Below are 25,703 nucleotides of genomic sequence, written 5' to 3'. Positions count from 1 at the left end.
GCTCATAATTGCCATACTGTGACTGTTAAATCTCGTAGGCTTTTACAATTCAATCGCAATATGTATACGCATAATGAATATGCACGCGTCTCTATGCCTTTGCCTTGCCTCCACTCGGTTTTCTAACTCGTCGTCCCCGTCAGGTTATAACTTAGGCAAAGTTGTAAGCTACACACATCACCAAGACGTACGTTCCAAACCACCGAAATTTACTGTTGATGTCTCACAGCAACTTGCACACCCCCTGCCGCTCCTCTGGCTCTGGCTCTGGCTCGCCTATTCCCCTTCCTACGTCTCTGTCCACGTCCACCTACATGTGCAATTCCGCGCACAGGCTGTGCTAACGCGGGCATCCCTACCTGACCTTGCACATTTCCCATCTGGAATAGTTGCTGTGGCACACCTGGATATGGCGGGTCAGGTGGCACATAGTACCCTTGGTTTGGTGCTATCTGATTCGGTTCCATCTGCAGGACTGGGAGCGGTCCTAAAGCTGGTGCCAGAGCTGCCGGCTGACCATAGCCGGCTGCCTGTCCCACTCCTATCGGTGGGATTGGGGCTGCCAGCGGGATAGGGGGGGCAAAGTGCGGTAGGAGTCTATACGGCATCGGATGGGGTGCCTGTGGTGCAGGAACTGGTCCACCAAAGTGATGGACATGGCGGTTCTGACCATGAACGTGAACGTGGTTATGGTTATGGTTATGGTTGTGTATGTGTATGTATGGGTTTGGGTGAACTGGCTGGTTCGGAAGACGCGAAGATGGACCCGGACCGGCGGTTGCCAAATCCACTTTAATAGCACTGGCGTCCACGTCTGGGTTGTTCTTCTTGAGCTCTTCCATGGCTTGTTTGGCAGCTGCGTTGACCTATGTGGTATCAGAAAAAGATAGCTCACGCTGCAATGAGAGAAGAGGGGGTGTACGCACCTCCTCAGCATGACGCTGCTCAACCGACGGATCCCAAAGTATACACTTTGATTTATTCCCCCCTTGGCCTGGCTGCACGCCGCCAACCAATATGAAACGGGGAGATGTGAGCTAACGAAATCGATGGGGCAATGATGACGACGAAAGGACCCACCCGATTGAAGTGCTCATACCCATTGACGATTTGACGGCAAATATAACAGGATTGGGTGTGGCAATTCGGACAGGTCATTTTATTGCACTGCGTCACGTTCACGGGGGAGAAGTGTGGTCAAACCAGGTTAGGTCGAGTGAGGAAGCACGGAAGCCCAGACTTACACCTAGTTCCTTGATAAATGCTATGTGAGGTGAAATTTGATCCTCGTCAACGGAACGTGAAATGTAGTAACTTGCCTTTTTGACATTTTGGACAGTTACGCATGAGAGCACGGGCTATTAGGCAGCAGTATAAGGGCCTGAACAACGCAAGCAGAGGAATGCAGACTTACTCATGGCTTCCTCGACGAGATGCTGTACATCTAGGTGGTTGTCTTCTTCTACCTCTGCATCATGTGTTGAGATAACCGAGATACCGTGAAGGCACAAACAGAACACACCTTTGCAGCTCTTCGGTAGATGGTCCTGTGTATACGCAGATGCTCGATAAGTCACGCACGAAAGGAAGAGAAGTAAGGACAATAAACGCAAAACTGAACATACCGGCTTCTTACACGCTCTACACGTCACAGCACCACACTCCGCGTTCTCACATCTAAACAACTTTTCCATCTCATTGTCGATCACGCATTTGTACTCGCAAAACGGACATTCTTCTAAATTCTCCAGTCCCGCCGCCTCGATTTCCTTGCGTTGTTTGACGCGTTCAAATAGCTCAAGCATCTTCGAGGATAAGAAACGTTTGAGTTCGGATTCAGGGATGGGGAGTTTGCATCCAGATTGGTCCATACAAACGATGTTAGGATTGTGTTCACCCAGAAGGGTGGATGAATAAGACGTCATGCAAGATTTGCAGAATAGATGAGCGTCCGGGCATTGGATCATGTTGTCCTGGATAACGAAGCGTGAGGGCGACAATAGCAGAACCGTGTCACCACCAAACAAAAGCACATACGAAAGGGTACAACGAGAAACAGCAACCGCATTCAATGCCATCCTCAGTTTCCTGGTATTCCTGTTCATTGATCTCTTCTGCCAGGGCTTCGTCCCGCGAAACAGCTACTTGTGCAACTTTCTTCCTTACCCATTCACGTTCATTTTCGAACACAGGGTCCTCTTTCAATTTGCCTTTCCTCGACACGACAGAATTGATCAATTTAAGTCTGAAAGGCGGAGGCTTCTGTTCAAGGTCTCGCGATAGCTTGAAGAAGGCGCGTGCGTAGAATCGATATTCTAGCAACTGTTTCCGGATGTGTGGTTTCGGGATCCTGGGATAGTCGACCATGAGCTGTTCCTAAAGCACATCGTTGGAAGGACGCTCGACGAAGCCAGAGCGACAGCGGAGAGGCAGATGGGGTACGCACCAGGGAGAGCTCGAAGTAAAATGGACCACCGTCGTATTCTCTATCTTCACTCAGGTAGTCGACCCGTGGTTTAGGAGTGCCGCGATAGTAACGTCGGCCTTCCTGACCCTCCTCTTCCTCCACTTCATCCCGCTTTCGCTTTCCTTTTCTGTCTATTTTGGGGTAGAAGGGTTCTTCGAAAAGGGCGTGTAAAACGAGTTCGACGACTGCGTCCGGGTTCGTTTGCATGGTTCGTTCGACTAGATTAAGGACGTGTGCGGGTTGCACGTCTGGAACAATTTCAGTAACGCGCGCGACATAATCGTCCATGGGATCTATGGGCGGAGGTGGTTTGGGTGGGTGAGGGAGAGCAGGTGGGACTGTGCCTGGTCTTTGAGATGCTGCAGGTGGAGATGGGGGGCCAGGCGAGCGTGTTTGCTCTGTCCTGTCGTCGTCGGAGCCAGGGTAGAGTAATGGACCGTTACCTACAAGCCTTTGACCTTTGTCTTGCCTCGGTTGCGACGATCTTTCCGCCTGTACGGCATCCGCCACTCGTGGCGTCTGTGCGTCAGATGGCAATGTGTTGGTTGAAGAGGATGGGTCTGGAGTAGAATGTCTCGAGGCAGCATCTTCCTTTTGTGTCTTAGTACTCCTTCGTACAGTGGTTTTCAAACTGGCCCTGACAACTTGGACGGCATCCTCGTCGTCCATTAATAGCTCCGAATCCGACAGTTCGATGATGTCCTCTGAGTCAACATGCCGAGTTGTTGCTTCTTGAGTGTAACGTCGGCCCACCGAGTGTTTGCATTTTCGAGTAGCAGTTTCAGTTTGCGGTGATGGATTTGAGAGGTCGGTGACTTCCATCGCACATTGCTCGCGCTCGGTGTCAAGACTCAAGTACTCAATATTGTGCAATCTCGCTGGAGGATGGATTTCCCTTTTGGGACATCCGATGGAGTATTTCGATCATGATTGGTCGACGCCGTCGCCCCAACCAAACTCGATTTCTACATACCGCGTGGCCAACAGATGATCTGGCAGCTCCTCGATATCATACGTAACAGACGAGTTGAACAGACTGAAGAGGCTGCTCAACGTGGTCAGGCTAAGAGCGCACGTCAGAAGGCCCTTAACGACCTCGGCGCCAGGTAGAGGAGAATGGTCGAACGCCGTATTGAATCCTAAGAGAAACTTTTATAGGTACCTCCGTCATTCATATCAACTTCCCTTTCAAGTACAACTATGAATGTCTCCCCAATGCATGCAGGATCCATATACTCGGTATGCCCATATCCGTCTATCCAATTACCTTCACCAAGACGGCTTACCTGCAAATGTGCATCGTGTGTCGCTTTTGCCTCTGCCATCCTCCCTATACATCATGATCATGGTTGTGGTTATGATTATGCATGTAAACGATGGATTCGGCCAAACCTGTTAATTCACAGGACGCGAAGACGGACCAGGACCCGCAGTTGCCAAATCCACATTGATAGCACTGGCGTCCACGTCTGGGTTATGCTTCTTGACCTCTTGCATGGCTCTTTTGGCTGCTGCGCTGACCTAGGCGGTATCAGAAAAAAGTTAGCTCACTTCGCAGTGACGGAGATGTGGTTGTCGTGGGCATACACACCTCCTCAGTATGACGTTGCTCAATGGATGGGTCCCAAAGCATACACTTTGAATTACTCCCCACCTTAATCTGGTCCGTGTTCTGCTGTTGACCCAATAAGAAGCGGGGAGAGATGGGTTAATGAATGGAACAATGACGGATAATAAAAGGATCCACCCGATCAAAGTGGCCATACCCGTCGATGATTCGACGACATTCATAACAGGACGCGGTGTAGCAATATGGACAGGTCATTTTGTTGCACTGCATCCATGTGTTCGCAAGGGAGAGATGTGGTCAGCACCAGCGAGAAGGGAGAAAGCAGCCTAGATTTACACCCTCTTCCTTAACAAACGCTACATTGGGTGGAATGCGTTCCTCTTTAATTTGGGATACACGGAACGCAGGCAAAGTAACTTGCCTCTTTGGCATTTTGGACAATTGCGCATGAGGGCTCGGGCTATAGGGCGGTGGTAAGCACCCTGAAAACACAAGTGGGGGTGATAGGATGGGATGTCCGCTTACTCATGGCTTCCTCGACGTGATGTTGTACATGGAGATGCTGGTCTTCAACTTCTACATCATGTGTCAGGTCACTGGGATGCCATGAAGACACACAATAAACAACACACCCTTGCAGCTCTTCGGAAGATGCTCCTACACGTACACGAACACTCGATAAGGAGCACACGAAAGGAGGAGAAGCAAGGACAGTAAAAACAAAAACTAAACATACCGGCTTCTTACAACCTCTGCACGTCACAGCACCGCACTCCACGTTCTCACATCTAAACAACTTCTCCACCTCGTTTTCGATCATACATTTGTACTCGCAAGATGGACATTCTTCCAAATTCTCCAGTCCTGCTGCCTCGATTTCTTTGCGTTGCTTGACGCGTTCAAATAGCTCAAGCATCTTAGAGGATAAGAAACGCTTGAGTTCGGATTCTGAGAAGGGGAGTTTACAACCGGATTGGTCCATACAAACGATGTTAGGATTGTGTTCGCCTAGAAGGATAGACGAGTAGGACGTCATGCAAGATTTGCAGAATAGATGAGCGTCCGGGCATTGGATCAGGTTGTCCTGGACAGCCAAGTGTGAGGGAGACAATAGCGGAACCATATCAACACAAAACACAAACACGGATGAAAGGGTATGGCGAGAAACAGCAGCCGCACTCAACGCCGTCCAAAGTGTCTCTGTATTTCTGTTCATTGGTCTCTTCCGTCAAAACTTTATCCCATAAACAGTCATGAAATTCTGTGACCTTTTTCCTTAATACTCGTCTACGTTCATTTTTGGATACAGGGTCCGTTTTCGGTTTGCCTTTCCTCGACACGACATAATTGGTCAATTTGTGTTTGAAACGCGAAGATGTTTGTTCGAGTTCCCGAGACAACTTGAGGAAGGCCCGTCGACATTCTAGCAACCGTCTGCGCATGTGTGGTTTCGGGACTTCAGGGTGGTCAATCATGAGTTGTTCCTACTATAGATCGTCAGGAAGTTGGTTGACGAAGGCAATGACAACGAGAAGGCAGACAGTGTGCGCACCAAGGAGAGCTCAAAGTAAATGGGTTTGGATGCTGGTAAGGATGTAGGATGAAAGTTCCGTACGTTAATGAAGTTGGGGCAGACGTCGTGTTCCCCACCTTCACTTCAGATAATCGATCCAACTCAGATTTAGGAGGGGTATGTCGCCCCTTTTAAGTTCGATCTCCTGTTTTATCCTTTTTATGTAGGATCCAAAGGCTCTTCGAAAAGTGCAGCATGTCCGAAACGAGTTCGACGACTGCGCATCGGGTTCGTTTGCAATCTTGTCACTGGATAAGTACCAAGTTTAAGTACATGAAACTTTACAACGCACGCGCCCATTCTGTGATTCCGGTCCTCCGCGCTCAGAGTACAACGCGCGATCTCTGATCCTCCCTTTCCAACCATAATTGCAAGACTGCTCATGTGTCAAGGTGCATTTCTTCGCTGAAGGTCGGGAATAAAATAATTTCTCATTCGAAACTTCTGTAGCTGAATAAACCTACCGAATACTGGGCCTTTCCTTTACTAAGGGGGAAATTCAAGAACAAATGCAAGTTCTTGGCCGAGGAGAAAAGCCTTGGATCGTTTACGAGGATCCGCAATCCTGACTCGCTCTCGAATAACTCGCACACGCCAGGTAAAGTTGTCCTTCATTGAATTACATAATGACCTTTGGAATCCTCTGCATATGATGGATTTCACCTGTACCGGTACCCCAATTTATTCTCGAAAACACACTCGTGCCCACACTCACCAGTGAAGGAAATCAAAAATTGTTGCTATCCTGGTTTCATTTTCATCGTCGCCCCATATGCTTCCAATGAAGGCCGTGTATGGACGGTTGTCAACTACATAATATACGTGTATGTGAAAATTTATCGCCGCCTAGCTGAGTATTCGTCTTTGGCCCGTTCTAGGCAAGCATTTTCTTAGCTGTATACGCAATCAGATACATATGCGCACTTCAAATCAGAATGCAACACGAAGAGACTACATCCAGGCGGCACGAAGGAGATGAGAACTGTTGGCTCATGCGGGGGGTGCTTCGCATCTGGTGAGCGTTGAGCGATACCACCTGCTTTGATGTCCTTGCGGTCAAAGTTTTATTACGTTCATTGACTTTCGGTACCTCCCTCCTGCTTGGTTTAAGGCGATGAAACGCGTTTTTCTGACCTCCACAGAGGGTTATCAGCCGTCGACTACAAGCTATCTCCGGGTGCATTCCGTGGCGATGAAGCCATTACATGCATTACATTGTCCACTCAAGGTACAAGGTACAAGCATGGTCGAGTCCTGCGAAATCTGGAAGCGTGGTTTGCCTGGGGGACCATATATATATATACCGGATTTTCCCTTCCACAGTACTACTAACCCCCAGGATACTGAAGTACTCTTCTGTCTACTTGGGGCAGCATGACACCGCACTCTTGTAGTTCACCATTAGCTGCCTTTGTCCCCCAGTCCACTGAAGTCACAAGAAAGATCGCGTTACGTTGCTAGTTGGAATGTTCAAGGCTCTTTTGCGGCCGTGCCCAACAAACGCAGGCAAAGTTATTGACCCCGGGATTTGAAGTTGCATGGGCAGAGGCACGTATTTGAACAACTCAGACTTTATAACCGCAGCGTCATTGTGGGCGAATATTTATGCCCGTCATCGAGGACCACTTGGAAAGCCCCTGACACCTGAAAGCAATAGCGAAATTGATGACTATTGGGCCTTTGTTCAGCTGCGTCTGTTTGGTGAAGGATAGCTGTGGGGGTACCTAGGTGTAAGTGGTTCGCCGTTTTTGTAGTAGGTCCTGTGAAAAGGATTTGCCCCCACTGCGAGAGTGAAAAACTATTGCTACATCGAACAGGGACACAAGCACGGTTTTACAAGACCGACCTAGTCTACTGATTCAAGGCCCGTGATTCATTTCTATTCCATCCCACGTTGAAGACCTACAAGATCCTTATTCCACCTCCTTCCTCGAGAACTATCAAGAAGTGTTCATTAGCTATCAGGCTCCCCAACCTCGCACCGCACCAACAAAGGCAACAGAAAGGAATGAAGCATGGTGCGTACCACAGTGACGAATGTCCCATCCTCCAAGACCTCCTTCCTCGGAACAAGTTCATATCCAAACATGCGAGGCAAGAGGACGCGCCAGCCTGCCCAGTATACCACTCCAGACAAGAGGACTCCAATGCCGACAAGGCAGTACCTGGCATTTTTTTTGCTTTCGTCAGTTCCTCGGTTTTTCGTTTGCTTCATGCACAGGCAGGGGATTCGAATATATCGCCAAAGGAAAGAGGACGCACAAGTAGTATGGAAGAGGAGGGGTATCTCCAACGCCGTTTGTAGGTGGTAAGAAGGGGGCGATCATCACTATACAAGTCAGGACACACAACAATCACATATGCAATCTTGGTCCAACGATGGGAGAGACATACGAAATGCTGCTGCAGCGAGATAAAACACTGCAAGAGGCCACCATACTGTTGATTTTGTGTGCCATTGACTTGGGGTCATATGTCAGAAAAGGCGCACCTTTTGAATGGTCTTTCCAAATCTGGCTTTTTCCAGCGCAGATAGAAGAGGCCCTGCAACGTCGGTGTGGGCCAAATATCACCATATACAAAAGAGATGGAGCTGAAAGCACACATACAAGTACAATGAAAAAATTGATAATCTGCATAGGGTATCCTTCAACGTCTAATATAAACGGGTATGCTACGGACATTGGAGGTGCGAGGATTACAATGACCTGTGAATGTCGCTTGCATTAGCCATAATTCTGGCCCTGTATGTGGGGGGACGCACCGAAGGAATCAAATGTACAATCAATCCTGGCAGGGGAGATTTCCCCGTTGGCCAATTGGACGCCCAGAATCTGTTGCCAAGGGGTAGAGGGATACCTTCTTTAGCAAGTTCTGGGAATGACATTGAGAACATGACTGCGGTGTGAAACGAGGGGAAGGGCAGTGGGAGTGGGGCAGGCAATGTACCTTGATTTACGCGTGCAGCTGCAAAGGTCTGCATGCATGTTTAGCGAGGGAGAAGGGTAATACATAAGCAACCGACATGGAGTACGCACCACAGTAATCACATTTCCCAGTGCACTCAATGCAACGAAGACCGAGAGTGCCTTTTCGGCTTTCGTCCCAAACACGTTCTTAAAAAATAGCGCTGCTACTGTGACGCCCGAGTCTTCAATTTCGGTCTGGGATGGTTGCATTATCAACACACACAGTGCCACCCAAGTTCACGTCACAATGCGACGTGATGAAGAGCGCGTGAAAATGGGTGTAACGCACCTTGGTTGCCGCAGCGAAGTACGCCAGATTTGCAAAGATATACAACACCGTGCAAATGCCTAAACCGAGCGGACCGGCGATTTTGAGTGTTCGAACGGGGTCACAGACGTTGTTGAGGACGTAGTTGACATTGGACCAGCCAGCATAAGCATTGAGGACTTTGAACATGGCTGTTGCATACTGTACTTGGCGATCGGACCCACATAGGTACACCATGTTCGTAGAGTTCGAGAAGAGGGCAGGAAGAAAATTGCAGGAAACGTAAGGTTCAGTCAGCGAGAATGAGTCGCGGAAGGGAAAGGAAGCGAGAGGGCACACATTATTACCGCTCGTTGAACTACCCACAAACAGCACTGCGGAAGTTAGCACGTGGGTCTTCAACGTCCGTTTTGCCGGATAAGACTACCCAGCCTGACACAACAATAAAGACAAGGATGGCGACTTTGAAGGCTGTAAGGATCTGCGTGCGGAGTCATGTGAGGTTGCTGAGTAAAGATTGGAGTCGGGATCCACAGTACACACATTCATGACACGCACGCCTGTCTGGGGTGTGAGGCCATGCAGGGTGGTAACGAAGAAGATGACTGGGAGGGTTTGGAGACATGGTCAGAGACATAGGTGAGATAGACGCAAATGAAGAATACACACCTCCAAGAGCGATACCACGCTCTGACCACGTCGTGGCTGTCTTGCCTGCTGCGACGAGGATGCTAGGGAGGACATGAAAGATGAGCGTGCATATCTCGGATGGACGTACTTGCTCGCAAATATCTACATAGATACAAGTGGTCAGGTAATGGCATTTGGATAAGGAAAGGAAGACATACGATGCAACCGCTTGCAGTGAACCCAAGTAAGATTGCATTCGCTGCAAAGATAACAGTAACCAAATATTTCGGTCTGGTATAGACTGCTTCCAGGTACACCTTTTCCCCACCACTTTTTGGGAACATGGTACCGAATTCGAGCCATATAAATAGGCCGCAGAAGGATAGGATGAATCCGAGCACCCAGAGGAGAAGGGATGCACCGACAGAGCCAGTACTGGAGAGAATGGAAGAGGGAGTAGAGAAGATGCCTGTACCGATGATACGTCCTACGATGAGGAGAGTACAGGAGAAGACACCAAGGTGGCGACCCAGGCCTCCAGCTGAGCCTATTTAGAGTTGAGTACATAGCGCATCGCTGCATGGATGGGACAGACGGCACCTTCTGTGAGGGAGAGTCCGCCTGGGCTTTCTGTGGCATCAGCGGCAGCCCCATCTGCTTGCTTGGCGCTGCTCTGAGATGCAGCTTCTTCAGTAGCAACTGGATTGCTGGTAGTGACAGGCTTAACATGGGAGAACCAAAACCAGAGGGAGGACATTGGTGTGAACCGGGCAGACTCCACCTAGCCTTATCATATTTTTATTAGGCGGTGAGATAGTGTAAGTAAGGCGAAGATAGTGCGAGGGTGGAGACCACGATATCGGTGGAATATCGGTTGCAATATTCTGAAGATAACACTCACTAGCAATATTGCCTCCGGCCTCTCCGGCTTTGCAAGGGCCGGCCCGAGACAATAACAACATGGTGTTAAGTAATAGGTGTGCTCAATTCCAAAACTACAGTAGACCCTCATTCATACATCGCGGTGGGACTATGCACGGCTGACTGGAACATGTGACTCGTAGGAACTAGTTACTTTCCAAAATAGCATACGGTTTCTCACGGTTCGAAGAGCCATAGACCAGTTTCAACGGTTTGCTCAGTTGCCACCTCTGTGGAAACACTAATCCCGCTGATATAGTCACCAGACGCTTGTTCTAGTTCCTCTTCGATCTGTGCCCTGAGCCGATCAATGGTTCCCTGGTTCGCGCGAGCCTCGACAATTTCTAACCAAAACACTACATGAATTGCGTTTCCAATCCAACGGTATGGAGGATGTACCTTTTCTGGCAACGAATTCGATATGTGCAGTGCTGGTGTTAAGATAATCTTCCACTTCGGCATTGCAACTGAACATGAACCCGGAATAGCGCAGTTTGAGGACGCCATCTTCGACCCTTTGAAAAAAAAAAAAAAAAAAAAAAAAAAAAACATGATCAATCGGATAATCCGCAACTATTCTAGAGAACGTACGATGCAGTGTTAACCCCTAATAACCCACGGCTCTTACGGACCGTGAACCTGCGAAAGAATTCCCGGTGGTCTGTTTGGTTCCGGACGCTCTCGAGCCCTGGAATGACAAGATCCTTTTCCTCTTCGGTGTAGAGTGGGTAGTTCCTAATATCATCGATGACAAAATCACAGAACGTCTCGATGTCAGAGGTTGTCTCGTCCGAAGAGAGATTTGCCTGCCTGCAGGTAAGTAGATGAGTTGAAGTCACGGCCTTTATGACAAGTTCTCTTACTCGTCTCTGATCTTTTCCCATCCGATGCTGAAGAGGCAATTCATGTATTCATCCCAGAACCTCTCAAAACCTTCATCCTCTGTTGTCTTCTGGAGGGCGACGTGGGTGGCATACTCAAGGCTGTTAGCCACGTCCATCTGAACAACTTCAGTTTCCTACAGAATTTAGTTACTGCGTTACGTACCCTGTTCTGCTCGGTCAGGTTGTCCAGCACCGACAACAGGGTACCCCCAATAATAGCAGCTTCAGGCCCACTTGACCTCCCAAAAGGCTTCATACGAACTACTGGAGCGTCGAGATCATGGTGATATACCGATACCAACACTGACTTACATTTCCTTCTTCCAGTTACTACGTCATCTAGAGTGGGGATACACCCGGGATTGTCAATTCCAGCTATGGTTGATTAAGACTCTGACATGGTTTGAGATGCCAGGAATCCCTCACAGTCAGTAATGTAAAAGTCGGGCATGGTCATCTGCAGGACTACAAGTCACGGGCTGAGGCTAAATCCCTTCCAGATAGGGAGAGAAAGAATCGAGGGGATTGACACGCAGCTCAAAAAGCTGGTATATATACATCCATGATTGCCCGCATGACAGGGGTCGTTTTCCCGAACTGTTCAGGGCCATGGAATGCATCGTACCTATTGACGTATCGCCGCTCTATTGTGAGGCGAAGAACGAGCCGTAGGTGTAGAGTACTATTTATTAGTATGTTCTTTTGCCTTTCGTCCGCTGCCTTTGGCTGAGCAGCATGCCCTTATGTGCCATCGCATTTGTGCACACCATGTCACACCCAAGAATCTCGAGCCTGTGTATTCCCTGCGATGGGCAAATCATACTCCTAGCAGAAGGTGCCTCACCTGCAGCACTTCTCAAGTTGCACAGCCATACACAAAGATGCAGATCTGAGATCACGACATCAAACCAAAATGTGGGGCATACTTAGAAATATTATGTAACATGTCGAATTGTCAAATCTGAGGAGGTGTTCGATTGCAATGTAAGTACATACCCTGCACAATACCTCCCAAGCGCCGAACTGAGTCGCGGAACTGTCAGTTCAACCATTGTCAGCGTCATTTGATCCATAGAAGATCTTCGAAAATTCCATTCGACATGTCAAGGGCACCCAGGTAGGTGGACAGCCATGCCAGCTCAAGTTCCGACTGAAGGTTGCGTCCCACTCCTGTGTAGGTTGCCACATGGCACCGGTCTCAGACGATAACCATATCCAGGCTTTGGCCCATACTTTCATGGTCCAACCAGAGCGGACCAGAATTGCAGGAGGCCATGGATATAAAGTCAGGTTGTCGACGGGTTCTAGTCCTAAAGTCATTGTGACCTTTGCAAATCATTCCCACACTGTGAACGGTAGTTCCTTTAGCCCGAGTGTCGTAATCGAACGGCGCAAGCAGTTGACGTGCTGAATGGACGCACTTTCTCCCTCGGCATATCGGTATTCGATGTGCCCACTCAGCTGGACCTAGTGATCCAAGAGTGTCATCACCTTGTTGGTTAATCATGTCTTCCAGAATTCAATAGGTTTACTCATAATTTGAGGCAATATCGATACCCCTTTCCGCAGTTGTCCTCATCGGTTCAGACTGGATTTGGAGCCACACTTCAATGATGCACACCTCATTCTCTTCAAAGCAGATCTGTGTCAGCTAACCTAACATCATCCTTGCTTTTCGGTTGTTGGCATCTCATGCCTTGCTTGCACTTGCATTCTCTGACCAGTCCAGTCATCTCCGGCAAACTTGAATTGAAACCGGTGATGCATCAGAGTTCGCAGAATGTAAAAGATCGGCTGAATGGGGTAGTCTTCCAAACCACCTAATCCGTTCATCCTATATGTCGCTGCTTCCTGTCTTCCCCTTCACCAACGACATCATCCTACGTTGGGCCCTTGATGAGTTCTTTACTATGGTGATTCGACGTGGTATCATCCTCACCGACCTAATCCCCCCGTCCCCATTCTTGTTCTCGGACCTGCACATACCAAAGTCGCTTTCACTCTTCACTGTGGTAACTGGACACAAAAAGTATAGGTGCGTGTATGTTATATGTGGTCCGACATAAATTTGCGCTACCATCCCAGCGAACGCACGACAAGTCCAGAACGTGCCGTCCCCCAGAATTAACAGTATGCTCTCTGGAAATCAACGGCAGCTTCCTCCACCCCTTGCTGGTAGCCGTGTTCTGCAACGCGGTGCATGAGCTCCTCGGGAATGCCAAACCACAGCGCGAAATGAGGATATCCAGATCAATGCCATGGTATCCGTCGACTCACCATACTCCCATAAATTGTTACTGTGACCTGCTCGCAGTGCGTGCTCATGCACCCTCTTCCTTTTCCAAATCCCTTTCAGTCCAAGCTCACTCACAGCTCCATGCTCAAAAGCGCCAGACGTCAAGAAATAATAAGCATCCACCCAACCTTGGTCGTATCCCTTCTCGAATCGCCAATGTTCATAGCGTCCCGGATACTGCGCCCAATAGGACATGTGCCGCGCTTCAGTTTGACGGTGAGCACAACTGGCTGGACAACAAAGAGAAAATCGACCTGCTGCACAACTACATGAAATCACCTTTCTCTCAGCCCACTCGGTGTGGTCACGTGGGATAGACTTGACAGGGAACAATCCAACTCGACAAGGAAATACACCTGTGTCAACGGCATCCCTAAATGACCATCCTGAATCTCCCGGAAATTCCTTCTTGTACGTCCAGAAGAACCATCCCGCACAATGCCGCTCAAAGAGATCCAACTGAGCTTGGATGAACTGCGCTCGTTCACGTCGTTCGTCAGCTGCGCCTACAAGAGAGCCCAGGTTCAGCGCCCCAGACCACTCGCCAACGACTAAGGCTCCGCCAGCGTCTTCGAGTTTACTGGCGACACGCGCAAAGGTTTGAGGTGTGGGAGCATTGGGGTTTGATAGAGATGTAGAGTGTTGTGCCGCAGCCGTCGAGACGTCCTCCGACGTGAAGCAACGATAGAGGTGGTGGTCTAGACAAATTGGCGGCGCGGTAGGCGGAAGCATTTTAACAAAGTCAGCGTATGCGTCAGGCATCCAACAGTCGGATATGAACAAAGGGAGGCTGGGATCCAGGCGCCGAACTTCCTCTATGGCATTCTTATACCATGCCTGCAGAGCCGCGGGATACGGTGGTTTGGGTTCGTTCAAAAGTTCGACTCCGATTACATTTGGAAGTGGGGGGCGATGAACGAAGCGCAAGGAACGGAGACTTGATACTAAGATACGAAGAATGCGGACCGTGAGTTGGAGATTAAATTGCATCTGGAAGAACGATATAGTAGGCGAAGACGTCCCAGAATGTGAATCCTGATTTTGCTTTCCTGGAGCAGCGTGGAGATCTGCCAGAAGGTTGAATGAAATCAAAGCACAACCCAGTTGTGGTGCAAACCAAAAAGAACACCAATTTGGTATCGATCCGCCGTCTCGATTGCTTTAACGATACGAGACCATGCGCCTCCAAAAATGGATTCCAAGCCGTCAAAGTCAGTACCGCGCAGAATAGAGGGGTCCACGCCGCATAAATGATAATAGCCAATCTTTTTATGAAGATTCAAGGAGGCAAGTGCTGAGCGGTGCACGAGTGCTTACTGGGATCCGCACGGTATTGATACCCATAGCGGACAACCACTCAAAATCCGTGGCTGATACCCACGAGTCCCAGTGATGCTCAAGGATTTCGTTAGCGTGCGCACCCCTTGCAACGTCCAGGTCACTCTGACAAGGAGGCGCAGCACATCGGAAGGGCTGCTCAGTGATCCATCGTTCGAGCACAAACCAAGAACCTGAAACAGAGGTAATAACAGACCGGTGGACACAGCAGGCTCGTACCTATGTTGACACCACGTTGCTTTCGATGACGATAAAGCAAAGTGCGCTCATCACAGCCGTCTGAGATAGAGGGAAAATCCACATAAAAACGGGATTTGACCTGCGATCGTACACTACCAAGGAGAGTTTTAACTGCTGCCTTCATGAAGGATTTAGTTGTTTGCAACGTAAGTCAGAGAGGTATTAGCGCCACCGCCGAGTCTTCACGATTTAGTAACTTCGTTGAGCCCGCACCAAACAAGCACAACGTTAGAGGAATTCGACCTTGTTCAGACATATTACTATACTCATGAAACTATGGAAAGCCAGACACTCGCGCCACATAATTTTTGAACTCAGCGCCGAACGCCCGAGCACTTACTACTTTTGAAAAAAAACTTTTGGCGAGACCCCAATCACCATTATACCATTGTTGAACATCCAATACAACAAGTCCATTCGCTATTGTGCCAACGTCCGAAGTCCCATCACCATGAGTTCACATGCTATAGTGATAGATTCGGCAGTCATTTACAAAAAATATTGTGTAGTTTTATCTGAGTTCAATATCACATAGACCCACAGCTTAGAGTATGTATGTGTCTAATGTCTAAGTGGTTGAACAAAGAGACTTCGATCCATGGCTGAAAGCCTTCATCCCAAAGCCTTCCCATCTACAAAACAAGTTGCAAATATGTTGATTCTCAAACAGCGCCACCCCTTTCTCCACATTCCCCTCACCGAAGAGTCTTCGACCTTCAGCAACATCACTAGGGACAATAAAAGAGCGCGGGATGTTGACAAGGTAGAATACTGAGTAAAATGTACTTACGGATGTGTGAGGATCTGCAAATCTGTCAAAAGCAGTCTGCTACCTGGTTGAACTCATGTAAGTAGATGCATGAATAGTGCCACCTATCACCACAGCTTACCTTGATAGTCAGATATGTATACTTGACCACCAGTCATGATGTACTGTATGTGTTGAGTGAAGGCCAAAAAGTCTGCGATCTCTTCTGCCTTTGTATCCAGAAGGAAGCAAGGAGCCACATTGCTGTTGTGGATGTACTTCACAAACTCATCATCTGAGGACGTGTGGATGAGTTCCTCAACAAGGTATGCGACATTCACAATACTGCTGGGCTTGGACAGCTTCCCAGACCCCCTTTCTGTTTCCACTGGCACATCTGAATATGCAAATAACAATCCTGCGTCCACAAAGCACAGGCAAGGAATTTCGAAAGGTGGCAGTACCTTGGTATCTTCGACAGCACAATCAACAAATTGGTACAGTCATCTGCAAGAGTGCTTTGGCCCAGTACAAAGTGTTAGCTTTGCGGTAGAGTATGTTGGACTCATCTTGTAGGGCATAATGTGTGAATGGGGGTTTGACTTCCACAGGATGGTCGTCGATATATGGTCTTTTGAGGATGATGCAATCATTGGGAGATGACCCAATACCATGTGTCCCTGAGAGGTGATAGGTTGAGTTGTGCACAATTTGGGCCATCTTGAATGCTCTGACTCTGATGATCGAATTGGCAGAGGCATCGAGCCAGGATTTTCCCAGAGCAAAGGTCAGCATTTCTAATATCAAATGCAGCCTTCTCACTGACCAGATCATTAAGATCATGGGTCGGGATGGGGTAAAAGTCCACTTGTACTGACTTTCTGCCAGGAAGACTAAGATACATCAGTACTTCGAAACTACAATGATATCAACTGGAAAGTCTGCTTACCTGTCTTTACATTGAATTCGGAGGCCCCCCCAGACTGTAATGCTTTCTTGATTTGATTGTGGTTGGGGGACAAGAAAGTTTTCGCAGATCTCTTCTGGGGTGGAAGGGGAGTAGAACCACTGGACAAACTACTAGTATGACGGTGGTGGCGTTTACCAGGACATCACACTTGAATTAGTGGGCGGCACCATATCCTATGTTCAATGTGTTAGTGGATGGGTTGGGTCAAAATCATGTTGGAGCTAAGCATACCTTTTCTCCATCCCGAAGATGTGCCACATCATGCAAGATTGGGCGATCAAACATGCTACTTGACATCGTAGAAACCACTCCCTTGGAGAAAAAAAGAGTGGATGGCTCAGAAATCATTGTGCTCTGAGGTACAACTGGCGTTGAGACTGTAGAACCAGGGAGAGAAGTGCTCAAGCCGGCCCGAGATGTCTGCTGTTCATGGGCAGGTGGGCTAGAGCAGAGCTTCTCTCGAAATTCTTCAAATTCTTCCCATTGATTTGCAGGTACAATGATGAATAACATGAACTGTTTTGATTTAAAAACCTTCGCTTTTGATCCTTTCCGATTGCTGTCATGGAGACAGTCACCATAAAAGTATGCCATTGGGCTCGAATGTCTGGAAAGGTCAACCCATTTACTGTTGCAGATGAAGAATTCCTCCTCTCGCCAGGGAAACTGTGGGCAGTAATCTTTGATGCACAGGTACCAAAATGCCAAGTGCTATGGCCAAAAGTTTAGTGTGCAGTGCTCAGCGCATCAACGTCTTTCAGCCCCTCACAGATACTCTATTGAACTCGATTAACACTGCTCATACAATCTGAATCGAGCAAAACTTACCCTGATGTTGTTTGCTCGCAGATTCTTCTTTTTGCCCCCAGCTTTGAAGACTGCCCATATTTCTAAGGAGATTGTCTCTGGGGGAGGCAGATTGTGAGCCATGTGTGCCCAACGTTCACATTGAGCTGCATAATGCACATGCTGTGTGCTATAACCAGTGGAGCCAGGTGGCAGCATGATCATGTGGCCCGATGCAGCATTTGCTGGAGGGTTTGCTGGCTGAGGGACATTCTGCCAAGTGGATGGCACTTGGACACTTGGACCAGCAGGGGAAAACTTGGAGTTGTGATGAGCAGTTGGTGTTGGCGGTGGAGGCATCAGCATTGCCAAGTTGCCAAGGTTTGGAGCAGCATTTGACATGGCCATGACAGTGGGGGGGGTTGACCAAAGCTACAAATAAGTTGAGTTTAGCAGCAAGTCTGAATGCACAGATTGGACATACCTCACGACTGTGCAGCACTTATGGACTGATGTATGTACCATGGATCAGGTAATGCTGAGGATGTATGAGTCCAAGCCCAACGAACAGAGCAGAACATACATACCATTGGTGTTTTGTGCCTGAGCTATGGTGGCAGGTTTGTTCTTGTACCACCTATGACATGCTTCACAGATGAATTTACCAGGGCTGAGCAGGATCATAGGTGGCAACATAGAGGCAAGGCTTGCCCTTGCGTATCAGAGCTTGGCACCGAGACCGCTGGCAGATCCTGTCTTCTTTTGTGAATGCATCCTCAGTAAACTGAGTAACAAGGTTTGAAACAGATGCTTGCATGGGGGAAGGATCACAAGATAATGAAGATACTGAATGAATGGGCAAGAACAACGGTAAACAGGTTAAGTACGATCCACCAGATGATGACCGGCTGGTATCCCAGTCGATGGAACCACTGGCACACACAAGGCCTGACCATAAAAATGTAACAAACTTCCTTCATTAGCTAGTTTGTCATGAGATAAATTCTGGGCACTTACTTCAGTCAAGATGGAATCAGACGATGAAATATGTGAGGACGTTTCATGCAGCGGCCCTAGCATTGACCTTAAGTGTAGCAGATGGCTGATGAACTTTGGAACGGGTCCTTGAATGGATTTGGAAGCCTACCTGTAGGTGTCAGGAACACGACTGTACCTTGAGGACACAGGGGGTTAAATCGAGTGACAGAATCCATGGTAAAAGGTTGTATTTGCAACCTTGAGGCATGGTTTGTCTTGAACAGTCACATGAAAGAGTAGGACAAGAACCCAATTCATCGAGCATCGGACAAGGGCAGCCCATCGAAGCAGCATGAGGAGATAGACACATGGTGAATGTGCCCATTGCAGAAGGTTGAACAGAGACCCTAAGCGATTGGCTGTCCATACATGTGTCTGTAATACTTGTGATCACAATGACTCGCACATGTCTGCAATGCTTGCGATCGCAACACTATAACACAGCTTCAGTACATCTTAACACATCAACAGGAGATCTTAAGAGTCAGGGTGAACTGACTACTGTGGAAACCCTTCAGCTTACAGTGCACCATTCTCATGTCTACCCTCTCGAAGAATCAGAATAAACCTACTCATAAGTGCTAGTTCTCCCAGCGATATGATGATGTATTACTCATGACCTACAGCACCCCTTGACCAAATCGAGCCCCACATCAGGCGACTGTGGAAAGCCCACCTGACAGATAAGGAGATTGTTTCCGAAATCCGCAAACATATCAATATGAGTGTCTATGGTATTGGGTGAGGTTTTCTTTGAAAGGGAGTGACTCGTGACTCACTGATAATCTCAGCCTCACCAAGTTTCAGGAAATTCGAAAGCAGCTTGGACTACTTTGCACCCACCAACAGGGACACACCTGCGAGAGTATCCAAGACATCATGGTTGAGATGTGGAAAATGTACCCCGATGCGGGGGTACGTGAGATGATTGGGCTGCTCTTTCATGAGCACGGTATGGCTGTCTCAAGGTAAGCAAACCATGACCAATTGTCTGCTCACTTGCAGAATGCTGATGAGAAATTGGCACATAGAAGCGTGATCCAAGAGTATTTTGTTACCTATGAACCCCACTTATTGAAGAGCTGCAAAGCCAAATGTTTGCAGCGTTGCCATTTCTGGGCAGCCGGCATAAACAATATATGGGCTGTGGACCAGCACAACAAGTGGTTGCGTTTTGGCCTTGCGCTACACACCAGCATCAAACCTTTTTCAGGCCATATCCTCTGGACCAGGGTTTGGCACTCCAATCGCAACCCACAGCTCATCCTCTCTTATTACCTCAATACTGTTGAAGAATTCAGCTGTAAGTTCCACGCATATGTTCCTATTTTTGCTCAAATTCACGGTCCATAAGACATTCCCATGATCACTCAAAGTGATCCAGGTACCGAAAACTTCAGAATTGCGAACACACAAACTCTACTGCGGCAGATGCATGATCTGGCTCTTGAGGGCTATGTTCAGCACCGGTGGATGCATATGAAGAAGAATATCAAGCCAGAGATAGCCTGGTCCCAGCTCTGCCACCGTTTCTCCCCAGGTTTTGAATCTCTACTTGATATGGGTGTAGATTCTGGCTGGTATGACCCCGACAACACGCTACAGCTGTAAGTATGCCATTCACTGCCTGTCCCTGTATGTATTCAAAGTGACCCCATCCACAGCATGGTTTTTCGATGGGTATTCATCCCTTGGCTCCAAGTTGAGCTAAACAACTATCAAGACCACATCAATAACAGCCGAAAGCATCGTGACAAAAGAAAGGTTTTGCCTCACAGAATCCCAGAACTCATCTATACATGCCCAGAGGACTACAGGGCATTGAATTTCAAGGCATGTCCTAACTATCTTGTAGCTTACATTTCAATGCTAATCTACTATGTATTTGTGCATGATGTAGATAATGGTTTCTCCAGACACCATTGAACGAGTGTGACGATTGTACATCGATCCCAACCACATCGTGTTTGACCTTGTGCCCCCTTCTCTCAAAGCGTTCATTGAAGCATGTTACTTTCAATTGGGCAGCCCTTCTGTTGGACGCACCTCCACGTGGACTGTCTACTGCAATATCCTGGACCTAATGCAGCACTGTGAGGGAGTGCCTGCCATTCTGACAGCAATGGAAGACCATCTCAATGCAGCTTCTGAGGAATTGAATCTCCTGCCAGGCCTCCGTGCTCTCCATGAAGTGGAGGGTTATATGGGTGGCGTTGCAAATGGACTGGGCCTTCATAAGTGTTTGCTTCATAATCCAAACAGCAATCCTTTCTGATTCCCGTTCATTTCAGAGGCCAGCCATCTACAGACAATGGATGCTCTGAACATTGACGAGCCTGATATCTACAATGAGATCAATGCTGCTCCTCCACTTCTAGTGGCTCAGTTTTCTTCAGAGGAGGAGGATGATGAGGCAGATGAGGAGGATGTCAATGCCAGGTCTGTGAATGTAGCCTATCTCACATCTTCCTTACGAGCTAGTTTGTCAATTCGGCAGCTGGTAGTCTCCCCATCTTACACAATTGCATCATTATCGTCTTGTGGTGTCCTGGAATGAAAACCTCATGTAGTACTTTTACATACGAGAGTGGTTAAGATCACACAACCTCGAGCATTCACACAACATGTGCTGGTCATGTGGCATCATTCTTCGATTGGCGAGGTTAACCCTTGGGAGTATAACTGTATTGATGTCTTTGTTGAGAAAGCAACTTACTTTCTCAAGAGCAGGTTCACTAGGTGCCTTGCACTCATTCTTATCCATCCCATTTCTTGGAATGCCTGGCAAATTCTGGTACATAAAGTGGTGCGATGGCAAGCTCTTGGCATTCAACATCTACATGGCCAACTCAGAACACTGCTGGGCTCTTGTTGGTGGCGAATGGTGGTGCCCATGTTTATGGGTCTGAGGACTGGTATGTCGTTCATACAACCCGATCTTCAATACGAGTACTAAAACACAGTCCATAGTCCATTTATTGCATGTGGCCATCAGACACGAGCCTTCCCCCTTGCGATCCAATGTAAAACAAGCTCTGAAGCTAGCCACATTGCAAAAACTCTTCAAGCCATCAGTAGATACACTTCTGCACAATGCAGACTACATGCAGATACTTGCAGCATTTGACATTCCACATGTATGGACGTTACTGGAAGATGAAAGTAGTTTTTATGCGATCATCATTGGTTTGCCCCCTGGTATTCATTGCACAGCATGAGTCTTTAATCTCATACTATGTAGTTTGTAGCTTGATTTCATTCAGCGAGAGCACAACTCAGTGCTGAAGGGTCATTTAAATACCATGTACGAAGGGAAACTACTTCGTTTTGGACTGCATTCAGCCTTCATGATTGTCAAAGGAGTCCCACAACACATGCCACCCATGTTGATGCATGACCAGATAGGTGAAAGTCCCCCTCCAGCCACAGCCAATTCTTTGGCTGAACAGCTCCATCGATTGCTATCCATTTTGCCTCAATCTCAACAAACTACCTCAATGCCTTCATGTGCTTCTATGTCATCGTCTGACCCAACCTTTTTGCATACCTCATCTACATCTCACTCCTCCACTCTGACATCAACTGTCTCATCTAGGTCAGAGGCCATGCGATCTCTCCCATCATTTATAGTCATGTCCGTAATCTTCGTGGCATCAGTTTCCAGCAATTATTATCCAACCTCGACTTCATGCATCTGGAACCTTGCTCACCCACTTGGTGACCTAGCGGCTTGCTATCTTGCATCCCATGGATATGGTGCTGGGGACGTCGAACATATTATCCAGGCGCACAAGCGTGCGCATAACAATGAAGATCTGGTTATTTTTCTTGCTGGCCAAGGTATGTCTGTTAGTGAAGCAAGATTTTTGTTGTGGCTTGTAGATCTATGGGATATTGGGCTTGGATAAAACTCTATGCTACTGTTTTGTAAATGACCGTCAAATCTATCGCTATAGCATGTGAACCTATGGTAATGGAACTTCGGACGTTGGCACAATGATGAGTGGACATCTATCAACGGCACAATGGTGATTGGGGTCTCGCCGAAAGTTTTTTTCAAAAGTAGTAAGTGCTCGGGCGTTCGGCGCTGAGTTCAAAAATTATGTGGCGCGAGTGTCTGGCTTTCCATATGAAACCCTGCCTTGCTGTCCCAACTTACGACACGTCTGTGACAAATGTACAAAGACTGCATGCTGTAGCTAATAAGAGACGTTGAACCTTCACAATTGACACATTTTTCCTTCATACCAAAATGGGGGTGTTTCTATCCAGGCGCAGCATCGAATAACTTACCTTACGTTGGTAACAGTCGTACCGGAGGTCCTGTCATCCCCTTCGGATGCGACTGCCAGGCACGTCCATTTACAACTCCGCGTATTTGATGGGCCTCAGGACATCCTATCAGGCTACTCATTCTTCCCTATTCGAACCTCAGGGACCTCCCTGACGAAAGATCACTGCAAGTTGAAAAGAAAGCCACGCGGACATCTTAAGGACGGCCCAAGACCATACATGATGCATGATGGCTCTAGTCTCCACAACTGCAGGAGTGCTGCGGCCCTCTACTTTTCACCAGGCGTTGCCGGCTTCGCGGTTCTGGAATCTGCAGATCACGAATCTCGCAGGAAAGGGTAGCGAATACCCGATGGGTCATATCGCCTATTTGTGAACCTTGAGGATTGGCTGGTTTCATATGCGTTTCAAGTTGTACTTGAGGCTTATCACAGTGGTCGCCAGCTGTCTATGCGCAGGTCTAGACCTGATCCGCACCAAGCGCGAGGGAGTTTCTGGGTGGCAAGTCTCCCGATCATAATATAATATAGCTGGCGTGCGCCTGTGGGGACCTACTCTCCGACGGTCCGCCGAGCTTGCAGTGACTTCCACTGCTATTATGTGGCAAGGGCCCTTATCAGAACTACTCATATTCTAGAATTCTCACATCCGATACGCTGTCTGATACTTGCCGCACGCATTTAAAGTTGATGATACAGTATGGCCATACTTGTAACTGTCGTTGTGGAAGCGAGAAAAGTGGCAGATCGAGTCGGCGGGCAATGGCGGCGCGACTCGATGATCAAAACTGTAACACGCGTCTTACACGCGCATGGCGAGAAGCGGGCATGTGTCGACGCGAAAACGCCTCAAGGCAAACCTTGATCGCGCCAACATCCCATTTCAGTCCGCGCAGTTACGCTGCAGGTGGTCGTTTATTACCTCAGTGCTATCTTGCTGCGCCCTGTGCGACTCTGCAACGTACCGGTATCTCCTTTTAAGACGTCATAACCGCCGTGTTCGCCTCCAAAAATGTGCATTGAAGATTCCAGGGATCTCTGCAACATATCAAGACAGCCGTCATGGAGGTAGCCTCCCATTTTTTCGGGGGACCAATTACTTCAACACTTCGCGTCACGGGGGTGCCCTAGAACTTCACTTTCTAATACTTAATGCTGACCATCGTTCCAGACCACGGCATACCCTCTTATAAGTAGGGTCGCATTCTCCCCAGCAACTGCGGTTCAAACCTCCTGGTTCCTTACGCCATTAGTAACGACCTTTCCGCTCCAGTGTATACTTTTTGTTTTTACGATTGCACTATGACCTCTTACCTCCGTTATATCTTTGGTGGCCGCGACCGCGAGTCTCATGGACAACAATCGTCCAAGTCTCATAGTCGCTCACGCTCGTCCGCTTCCTCCAACTACATTTATGCAAACGCTGGTAACAATGCACCCGCCCCCGCTGCTCCTCGTCTCAAAACGAAACGCAGCAATAGTTACTCTGCGCGCACCACAACGCCGTCCCCATTGCGTTATGCAACGTTCGAAGCTACTGGACAAGTGCCTAGCTCGTCCGGCGATTCGAGGTATGGGACACCGTCAAAATCGCATCTCTACAGGCGTGCCAGCTACAAGTCATCGGAACACCGTAAGTCCTAGTTGTTTCACTGCACCACACGAATGCTCATCTTCGGTGTGATTCAGTTCCACATTACGGGATGTATACACCTTCGTCTGTAGCTCATTCAGCGTCCTTATGGACCATCGTCTCGAACCAATTCAAGTTCCTCCCTCCTTCCGGGGATGGCGCGGCCTGGGTCATCCGGAAGTAGCTCTCATCATGTACGGTATGAGAGGCGACCATCACTTCGGCAAAACCCAGCATGGCATGGCAGCGTGTCGTCTGCGTCAGGATCGATTCACTCCTGTGCGGCTTTTAAGTTCTGTTGCTTGCCTCTAATGACTCATCCGTACCAAATTTTTGTAGATGCGGGAAGTGTGGATCCACATGGTGTGTATGGTGTGCGCCCTTCTCTGCACGTGCATCCACTCTTCGCGTCGACCCGGTTACATAGCGCGCCTATTTCTTATGATGTATCATATACACCTTCCTCTCGCACCGTACTAGATCGGACGACGCACATGGCTGTACCGGCACACACGTTGGCTCAGCCCGCTACAGATCCGCCCACTCCAATATCGACCCGGCTTACTCTACGCTCTGACAAGTTCCCTTGGCCTGTGGTCGTCGGCCCCTCGAGCTCGGGCTCAGGAGGTTCCATAGGCTCCTCGTCTAGATCTCGGTCCTCTAGTATTACTAATCTCGACCTTCTGTACGCACTGCATGTGACTCTTCTCACCAGAGTTACTCCCCAGGAATGGGAGGCCCTAGGACACGGCAGCCGGGCGCAACGTAAGGTAACCCGTGCTTACGAGAAAAGGTGCACCAAGATGGGTGGAGGGTGGGAAGGTGGTGTTCGTCGCCTGGACTGGCTCCATGGGAAAACGAGACTCGTAGGTATCGAGGTGGAAAAGCACGGCAATGGCGCCAACACCGGGAAGCTTATTTTCGGCAAGGCGTAAAATGGCTTAGGTATATTCGAACCCTTTGGCCGACCTTTCCTTCATTCCACACGCTCATTATTACTACTCCCTCTGTTCACGAATACGCACGAAACGCCCCGTTCGATGCATATGGATCGTCGAACCATTTTACGGATGTTGATGT

General features: G+C 48.4%; 9 protein-coding genes across 9 annotated transcripts; 2 read left to right on the top strand and 7 right to left on the bottom strand.

Moving 5' to 3' along the window:
• Positions 1 to 120: 120 nt before the first annotated feature.
• Positions 121 to 3,322, bottom strand: F5J12DRAFT_259934 (uncharacterized protein). Its single transcript, XM_051738639.1, has 9 exons — positions 2,447 to 3,322; positions 2,038 to 2,376; positions 1,523 to 1,973; positions 1,415 to 1,468; positions 1,320 to 1,358; positions 1,245 to 1,264; positions 1,081 to 1,167; positions 927 to 998; positions 121 to 866 (listed from the first exon to the last, which is right to left on the bottom strand). The coding sequence occupies exons 1-9, from the start codon at positions 3,287 to 3,289 to the stop codon at positions 210 to 212; spliced, it is 2,562 nt and encodes an 853-aa protein (XP_051598010.1). The 5' UTR covers positions 3,290 to 3,322; the 3' UTR covers positions 121 to 209.
• An 820-nt stretch (positions 3,323 to 4,142) lies between these two features.
• Positions 4,143 to 5,673, bottom strand: F5J12DRAFT_259887 (uncharacterized protein). Its single transcript, XM_051738638.1, has 8 exons — positions 5,590 to 5,673; positions 5,180 to 5,524; positions 4,774 to 5,121; positions 4,670 to 4,694; positions 4,563 to 4,613; positions 4,459 to 4,497; positions 4,374 to 4,393; positions 4,143 to 4,301 (listed from the first exon to the last, which is right to left on the bottom strand). Exons 2-8 carry the CDS (start codon positions 5,510 to 5,512, stop codon positions 4,176 to 4,178), a joined length of 942 nt encoding a protein of 313 aa, XP_051598009.1. The 5' UTR covers positions 5,513 to 5,524; positions 5,590 to 5,673; the 3' UTR covers positions 4,143 to 4,175.
• Positions 5,674 to 7,182: 1,509 nt separating this feature from the next.
• On the bottom strand, positions 7,183 to 10,234 carry F5J12DRAFT_906648 (amino acid transporter; the record flags this gene model as incomplete). Its single annotated transcript, XM_051748805.1, has 15 exons — positions 7,183 to 7,254; positions 7,637 to 7,775; positions 7,873 to 7,939; positions 8,005 to 8,072; positions 8,102 to 8,154; positions 8,220 to 8,318; positions 8,375 to 8,484; positions 8,560 to 8,587; positions 8,649 to 8,774; positions 8,869 to 9,053; positions 9,214 to 9,328; positions 9,391 to 9,452; positions 9,517 to 9,610; positions 9,696 to 10,024; positions 10,078 to 10,234. 15 exons carry the CDS (start codon positions 10,232 to 10,234, stop codon positions 7,183 to 7,185), a joined length of 1,704 nt encoding a protein of 567 aa, XP_051598008.1.
• Positions 10,235 to 10,404: 170 nt separating this feature from the next.
• Positions 10,405 to 11,678, bottom strand: F5J12DRAFT_259732 (32 kDa-cell wall symbiosis regulated acidic polypeptide). Its single transcript, XM_051738637.1, has 5 exons — positions 11,446 to 11,678; positions 11,262 to 11,398; positions 10,990 to 11,208; positions 10,798 to 10,913; positions 10,405 to 10,742 (listed from the first exon to the last, which is right to left on the bottom strand). The coding sequence occupies exons 1-5, from the start codon at positions 11,536 to 11,538 to the stop codon at positions 10,576 to 10,578; spliced, it is 732 nt and encodes a 243-aa protein (XP_051598007.1). The 5' UTR covers positions 11,539 to 11,678; the 3' UTR covers positions 10,405 to 10,575.
• A 1,553-nt stretch (positions 11,679 to 13,231) lies between these two features.
• F5J12DRAFT_846005 (glycoside hydrolase family 5 protein) lies at positions 13,232 to 15,360 on the bottom strand. Its single transcript, XM_051746333.1, has 6 exons — positions 15,136 to 15,360; positions 14,896 to 15,089; positions 14,696 to 14,843; positions 13,833 to 14,645; positions 13,560 to 13,781; positions 13,232 to 13,468 (listed from the first exon to the last, which is right to left on the bottom strand). Exons 1-6 carry the CDS (start codon positions 15,278 to 15,280, stop codon positions 13,407 to 13,409), a joined length of 1,584 nt encoding a protein of 527 aa, XP_051598006.1. The 5' UTR covers positions 15,281 to 15,360; the 3' UTR covers positions 13,232 to 13,406.
• A 364-nt stretch (positions 15,361 to 15,724) lies between these two features.
• Positions 15,725 to 16,236, bottom strand: F5J12DRAFT_724114 (uncharacterized protein; the record flags this gene model as incomplete). Its single annotated transcript, XM_051741502.1, has 3 exons — positions 15,725 to 15,884; positions 15,947 to 15,982; positions 16,040 to 16,236. Coding segments are annotated over 3 exons (393 nt in total), but the record flags the coding sequence as incomplete, so codon positions are not given.
• A 1,363-nt stretch (positions 16,237 to 17,599) lies between these two features.
• Positions 17,600 to 18,068, bottom strand: F5J12DRAFT_894856 (uncharacterized protein; the record flags this gene model as incomplete). Its single annotated transcript, XM_051747777.1, has 2 exons — positions 17,600 to 17,650; positions 17,703 to 18,068. 2 exons carry the CDS (start codon positions 18,066 to 18,068, stop codon positions 17,600 to 17,602), a joined length of 417 nt encoding a protein of 138 aa, XP_051598004.1.
• Positions 18,069 to 19,317: 1,249 nt separating this feature from the next.
• On the top strand, positions 19,318 to 20,624 carry F5J12DRAFT_724021 (uncharacterized protein; the record flags this gene model as incomplete). The annotated part of the gene is made up of 5 exons (XM_051741492.1): positions 19,318 to 19,439; positions 19,490 to 19,666; positions 19,730 to 20,001; positions 20,053 to 20,262; positions 20,311 to 20,624. Coding segments are annotated over 5 exons (1,095 nt in total), but the record flags the coding sequence as incomplete, so codon positions are not given.
• Positions 20,625 to 24,292: 3,668 nt separating this feature from the next.
• Positions 24,293 to 25,558, top strand: F5J12DRAFT_724112 (uncharacterized protein; the record flags this gene model as incomplete). The annotated part of the gene is given in 4 exon segments (XM_051741501.1): positions 24,293 to 24,623; positions 24,680 to 24,711; positions 24,725 to 24,902; positions 24,963 to 25,558. 4 exon segments carry the CDS (start codon positions 24,293 to 24,295, stop codon positions 25,556 to 25,558), a joined length of 1,137 nt encoding a protein of 378 aa, XP_051598002.1.
• Positions 25,559 to 25,703: the final 145 nt, after the last annotated feature.

The sequence above is a fragment of the Pisolithus orientalis genome (assembly GCF_024613125.1).
Source record: "Pisolithus orientalis strain OTSU chromosome Unknown F5J12scaffold_25, whole genome shotgun sequence".
Classification (NCBI taxonomy): Eukaryota; Fungi; Basidiomycota; class Agaricomycetes; order Boletales; family Pisolithaceae; genus Pisolithus; species Pisolithus orientalis.
Note: the sequence above shows the minus strand (reverse complement) of the source record. Positions and strands in the feature narration are given on the sequence as shown.

What these genes read in the sequence shown, in the direction of transcription:
- F5J12DRAFT_259732 (XM_051738637.1), bottom strand. Translation starts at nt 11,538, where the DNA reads ATGAAGCCTTTTGGGAGGTCAAGTGGGCCTGAAGCTGCTATTATTGGG. An exon ending in ACCTGACCGAGCAGAACAGG is followed by an intron (nt 11,399 to 11,445) that starts GTACGTAACGCA and finishes GAAGTTGTTCAG; the next exon opens with ATGGACGTGGCTAACAGCCT. An exon ending in CGAATTCGTTGCCAGAAAAG is followed by an intron (nt 10,743 to 10,797) that starts GTACATCCTCCA and finishes TGTTTTGGTTAG; the next exon opens with AAATTGTCGAGGCTCGCGCG.
- F5J12DRAFT_259934 (XM_051738639.1), bottom strand. Translation starts at nt 3,289, where the DNA reads ATGGAAGTCACCGACCTCTCAAATCCATCACCGCAAACTGAAACTGCT. An exon ending in TCTACCGAAGAGCTGCAAAG is followed by an intron (nt 1,469 to 1,522) that starts GTGTGTTCTGTT and finishes CACATGATGCAG; the next exon opens with AGGTAGAAGAAGACAACCAC. An exon ending in CTGTCCAAAATGTCAAAAAG is followed by an intron (nt 1,265 to 1,319) that starts GCAAGTTACTAC and finishes CACCTCACATAG; the next exon opens with CATTTATCAAGGAACTAGGT.
- F5J12DRAFT_846005 (XM_051746333.1), bottom strand. Translation starts at nt 15,280, where the DNA reads ATGAAGGCAGCAGTTAAAACTCTCCTTGGTAGTGTACGATCGCAGGTC. An exon ending in CCAAATTGGTGTTCTTTTTG is followed by an intron (nt 14,646 to 14,695) that starts GTTTGCACCACA and finishes ACCTTCTGGCAG; the next exon opens with ATCTCCACGCTGCTCCAGGA. An exon ending in TAACAATTTATGGGAGTATG is followed by an intron (nt 13,469 to 13,559) that starts GTGAGTCGACGG and finishes ACCGCGTTGCAG; the next exon opens with AACACGGCTACCAGCAAGGG.
- F5J12DRAFT_259887 (XM_051738638.1), bottom strand. Translation starts at nt 5,512, where the DNA reads ATGATTGACCACCCTGAAGTCCCGAAACCACACATGCGCAGACGGTTG. An exon ending in GCAGAGGTTGTAAGAAGCCG is followed by an intron (nt 4,695 to 4,773) that starts GTATGTTTAGTT and finishes GTGTACGTGTAG; the next exon opens with GAGCATCTTCCGAAGAGCTG. An exon ending in TTGTCCAAAATGCCAAAGAG is followed by an intron (nt 4,394 to 4,458) that starts GCAAGTTACTTT and finishes CACCCAATGTAG; the next exon opens with CGTTTGTTAAGGAAGAGGGT.